This window comes from Penaeus japonicus, unplaced genomic scaffold (genome assembly GCF_977035675.1).
Source record: "Penaeus japonicus unplaced genomic scaffold, GWHDUDI00000001_assembly GWHDUDI00000015, whole genome shotgun sequence".
Lineage (NCBI taxonomy): Eukaryota > Metazoa > Arthropoda > Malacostraca > Decapoda > Penaeidae > Penaeus > Penaeus japonicus.
In genome coordinates, this window is record NW_028234417.1 from 5,879,892 (window position 1) to 5,885,754 (window position 5,863).

A 5,863-nucleotide genomic window follows, 5' to 3' on the forward strand; every position below is an offset into this window, starting at 1 on the left:
GATGGGGGAGTGAACAAAAAAGACCTGATTGGCTAGATGGGGAGAAGTGGTGAAGAATGGGAAGTGCTAATTTTATTTGACTTTGTGCAGGTGGCTCTAGGAATGTTTTTGATGTTTTGAAGAATGTTGTGTTCACGGTACTTAGAAGTATTAGGTATTTCTTCAGGTTTCATGTGGTAGGAGATGAATATGTTTTTTATTTTTTTTGGGGGAAGGTTGGTAGGTTGAACAAAATTATATTTCATGGAAGATTTTTCATTGTATCTCAGTAGCAGACTATATTATTGTCCACAGAGTAAAGATTTTATAAAAAGAAATAATGTGAAAAGCATAGGTTACTCACTTTTTTTTTAGGATTTTAGATTTCATTCACAATATTCAAATGCTTGACTGATGTACATATCCACCTCTGGTAAATAGATTATAATTTTTAAGGATTATTTGCCCAAATATTTTCTTTTGTTTGATTAGTCTTAACCATACAATTTCAGTCCCCCTCTTGTGGCACAGGTTTATTTCTTTTCATATTTTCTGTTTTTATAGAAATTTGACTTTGTATATTCTTTAATGTTATTGAATAATTGATTTTTATATGCCAAATGTTAAATACCTGACTTTGTAGGATATCCAAGTCTAAGAAGTTAAGTTTGTTCAGTCAGAAGCTAATACAAATATAAGGTACTCTTTTCTTTACCCCTAACACTGGCACTCCTTTGCAGATTCACCCCATCACTCGCCTGTTCACAGCCACCCTCATCATGCAACTTGCAGGCCTTCTGTTTGATACTTTGCACCTGCTAGTGTTTTCCTTTGATGGGGAAGGCAGTGAAGGTGTAAATATTGTGGGTGACCTCTTCAACATTTTAGCACAGGTATGATTTCTGTTTTCTTTTGGGGTAATTGAATGTTGCTGTTTCTTATGTGGAAATTACTAGGAAGTTCAAAGCTTAACAGAATTGATTTTCCATTATTACGGGTCATTATATAGAAAAAATACATTTATTAATTTAAGACATCTATTTATAAATTGAATGATATATTGTGTCAAGAGTTTGAGGGTGACGTCAATTTTTTTTCGTCTTCAAGGTAATGATTATAGATATTTTAAATTTGCTAGGGAAGATTAGTATGATGAGTAGAGACTTACACACGATATTTCAAAAAACACTTTGTGGTATTCGTATTTGAATTTTGACTGCAAACTCCTCATGGTCTTTATATGGATAAACCATACAATATTTTGGATATATTATTTCCAGATTTAACTGTTTGTTTATTTATTTAATGAACGAAAAGATGATATTCAGTTCTCAATCTTGAAAGTTGCCTAGATTCTGTCTTATCAACCCATTGCCGATGGGGCGCCTAACAATCTAATTAGTTGTTAAGGCGGGTGGTCTACAACACTAGCGGCACCAGCTAAAAATTAGAGGGACAGGGAAAGGGTTTTCTCCGCCCTCCGGGTAGCGTAGACTAGTCCAAACAAAATTTTTCCATAAGTTCATCATTGAATGCGAGTTTAGGCTGACTTTGGAACCCTGTAGCTTTAGAGCTAGCACTGTTACAGCCATAATACTTCATGACTGTGCGTGCGCTTCACCTGTGAGCAGATCCTGATGTTGCATCATGAACGTATTGACACCTGTCTCTTAGGCCTAATCGGTGCCGACATGTATGTCATGACAACTGTACCCAATGGGTTTTGTTTTATTTATTTAATGACTGACATCCTTTTTCATTTTCATAAAATATAACCTCTTTCATTTTCAAAACAGCATTGTATATATTTTCTACATTTGAAAGAAGATGATATTGTCTATAATGCCTCTTTATGTTTACAGTGAATATAAATATGATAAAAGCATCACTTTCTGTGGAAATTTTGTTGTTTTTTATTGATGGTTTCCATGTGTAATATATTTTATTTTTTTTATTGATGGTTTCCATGTGTAATATATTAAGTAATAGCTGATAATACAGGAACCCCCCCCACACACACACACACACACACACACACGTATTTCATAGTTGAAAAAATACTGAATAAACTTGACTTTCTATCTGTCTTTTTCAGTCATTGTTTATGATGCTGCTCCTGTTGCTGGCAAAAGGCTGGGCTATTACACGCATGATGTTGACCCAGCGTCTCCTCTTGTTCTCTCTCTGGGGACTCTACTCCATCCTGATACTGACACTTTACTTTTGGAATATGGTGAGCATTTCTTTAGGTTTAAGCTGAATAAATTGAGGTTGTGCATTTCACATTATTGTTGTTATTATGATGTTGTTTTCCCTTTCTTCTTTGTGTTGCTTTATTTTTCTTTCTGTTTATCTGCCTGTCATTTTATTTTATTAACGCTTTGTATTTTCATTTATATCTGTCAAACTTTTTTCAGATGGAAGTGGATGTGATAGAAGACATAGATGAGTACCAGACATGGCCAGGGTGGTTAACCTTAGCCTTGCGAGTGCTGATAATGATATGGTTCCTGGTTGAACTGCGCAACACAATGACCTACGAGCATAATTCCAACAAGCTCCATTTCTTCTTGCATTTTGGGGCTGCTTCCCTTGTCTGGTTTATTTACTTACCTGTTGTGGCTCTGATTGCTCTACAGGTATCCCCACTTTGGAGATACAAACTCTTGTTAGGTAAGTTTGCTTCCAGAATCATTAAATGTAGTATTTCAGAGTCCGTTAGAACCTTGGGTGTATCAAATTCATAGGATAAGGCTTCAAATCTGAAGTAGGCAGAAAAGATTTGCATGTGGACTATTTTACTTCTGTGTATTAGAAGGGGTTATCATACTAGGCTGATCTATATATATCAAGGCATGAACTAAAACTGTAATATACATATTTATATATTAATGTGTGTGTGTATTTATATATATAGAGAGAGATATATATATAGATATGGATATATATGAATACAATGTATATAATAAATATATATATATAATGTAGATATATATATAACTGCAAGACTGCAAAGTTTATCATGTTTAATTCTCAAAAGGTTTCTATTCTTCCATTTGTATGCCAATTCCAACAGTTTATTTATCTGATTTTGATCTTATAAAATTGACCTTTCTGTTTCTAGTGTTGTTACAATTATTTATCCTCTTTATATATTCACACAGGTTTCACATACTCAGCTGATTTACTAGCCCACTCATTCATGACTTATATGTTGTGGCCTGAGCGATCAGAGCAGTATCTTCTCCTCGCGCATGAAGCAGACCTCTCAGATGAGCTGGACGAGTTCAATGAAGCACCACACATCATCAACCACTCAGACTCAGCTCTCCTCACCCCCATGTTTGACTATGACACTGAACCACTGAAGATCAACACCTGAGATCCAGACAGAACACATGGTGCCAAAGTAACTTGTATAGTGTTACATTTGCCAGTAGAATAGAGATATTTTTTAGCTATGTCTTCTGAAATGATCCTGCCTTACAGGCAGATGTTTAGCGGTAAGATATATAGTTGAATTCCTTTATTCACATAGGAAATGTTGCACACCACCTAGCCACCATACAGTCAGAAGAGTATACTTTTGTTGTTTCTTATCCCTTTACTTCATTTTTTGTACAGATCCACAAGGCATTTGTCTATTGTGCACTGGTTGTAATGTACAGTATTTACTGTAGACCAAAGAAATTTAGAAGACATCTCTAAGAGAGTGATTTTTTTCATCAAAGAAACAAAAATATATATAAATATGTAGATCTATGAAGCCATATATTTTAGGTTGTTTAAGACCAGTATGTGTATATTTGTTTGTGCAAGGTCCCTCCACATTTACCATGAATGAAAGAAGAACTAAATATTGCAGTGCTAAGGTACCATATTTATTTCAGTTTATGAATATTCATAAAGCATCTACCTATGTGGGTGATGATATGATTTGTGATATTTGCTCATATAAGGAAACATTATCATTATAAGAGTTTTCTGTTATGTTGAATGAACAGAGATTTATAGGTTGGTTCTCTATTTAAAAAAAAAAAAAGGTACTTATAATTCAGAAACTTTTTATTTATTTGTCTTGAAGATTGTCTTGTATATCACATGTATAGTGTTTAGTATCAAATTTTACAAGAACATGAAATTAATTCGATTTTGTTAGGCAGCAGAGTCCTCTTTTCATTTCTTTCCCTCTTCATAATTAGAAAGGGTAGAAACAAACCATGTTATTTGTTATTCTCTTCTAAAGATTTGTATTTATAATGAAATTTCCTGTTCACTTTATAATGAATTTATTTAAATATTGGTTGATTATTTATTGTGTGGTTGTGATTGAGTATTGTTGCACCTAATTCAGTCTGTTGTGTAAGTGGTTGAGTTTTTTCATCCAGGTCACCAGCTTTTAGGATAGGAATCTCAAGGTTGCTGATATGTTTGCATTGGTTGTATGTATGTATCAATCAGCAATTAAAATAGCATTTATTCTGCTTAACAATTCAGTAAGATACCATTATTCATTCCAATTACACTAGTAAACTTTAGATAGCTCTTTATTTTGCTATTAATCTTCTGAATATATTTGCTTGACATTAAATAAATGCCCTTCAGTTAATTAAAATAACATACCCCGTATCCATCCATAACATCTCATCTAATATGTGAATGATTTTAAAGTAGAATATGTGGCAGACTTGCATATCTGATTATATAGTAAGATACCCTAGTGGCTTAAAAGAAATTGAGATTTTTATAAGCAGCTATAATATCACTGAATAACAATACTAACTGAACATAATCTACATTGGAAGATTATAAGGAAATAAGGTATTGTAAAGTTTATAATCAAGATCAAACATTCACTTTAAACTTCAAGTGTTACTAAAATCTTCAAAAAAAAACACTAAAACTTTGTGTTACTAAAAACAATATGTATATATAACCACTTTTCCTAGTTAACTGGTAAGAGTTTATTTTTTGTGTACTCATCTTGATGATCATGCATCTCTTCTGCAAGCAAAGAGGCACTTTATTTTATATGGATTTTAGGTTTCCATTTCTGAATGAAAAGGTTGAAATGTCTATTTTTTTGAAGTTTGAATTTTTTTTAGTTGTGTAACAGATAACAGAAACAAGGTTCTACATCTACAAAATACATTCTTCCAAGATTTTTACAAGAGTTGTATTAGGTGCTGTGTCCTGTGCCAATAAAGAGTATATAAGAAGAAAAGTGTTGTTGCAATTTAATTTGAAACAAATTTCCCAAGACTTGATTATAATATATTATGAATCTAATGATTCACATATTTAATACTTGGATAAAACTACAATATATTCCCTGTGTGTTTGTGCCCTGTCCTTCATGCTGTACATTTGTACATAGATATGCTTGAGTCCCCAATTTGAGTTTTATAAGCAATGCTAATGATGTTACTGTGTTAAGATTATATGATAACAGTGTATGATGATAATCTGATAACTTTATGATAATACTCTATATAAAGAGTGTAGCAATTTGATACAAAATGATATTGATTTATTAAAGAGCCTTTCATACAAATTTTATTGGAAAAAAGGAGTTGTTTTATAATAGCACTGTTATGTACCTGCAAGTGAATTATATGTTAAACTTAACAGATGTCCTCCCTAGGTACTGTACCATATGTAGCAAGATTACTTCTATAAAAATCATATATTATTAACCCAGTAGGATTGGTATGGATCTATTATTAGTTTTGTTTTGTTTTGTTAACCTAATATATTTTGTAAGCTCAAGGATTTCAAAAATACACAGTGGTTAATTTACATTCATTACCCATTTCACTACACTATATAAATTATTGTAGGATTCATTTATATGGAAAAACCTATTAACTAGATTAACCTCATG

General features: G+C 32.4%; 1 protein-coding gene across 1 annotated transcript in view; it reads left to right on the top strand.

Annotated features, from left to right (window-relative positions):
- LOC122252588 (integral membrane protein GPR180) overlaps positions 1 to 5,203 on the top strand; it is a 36,096-nt gene extending 30,893 nt beyond the window's left edge. The window contains exons 5-8 of the mRNA XM_043015124.2: positions 720 to 872; positions 2,075 to 2,212; positions 2,397 to 2,652; positions 3,144 to 5,203. Coding sequence (XP_042871058.2) covers positions 720 to 872; positions 2,075 to 2,212; positions 2,397 to 2,652; positions 3,144 to 3,361 — 765 coding nt within the window. The 3' untranslated portion in view covers positions 3,362 to 5,203. The remainder of the gene's footprint in view (positions 1 to 719; positions 873 to 2,074; positions 2,213 to 2,396; positions 2,653 to 3,143) is intronic.
- The last annotated feature ends 660 nt before the right edge of the window (positions 5,204 to 5,863 follow it).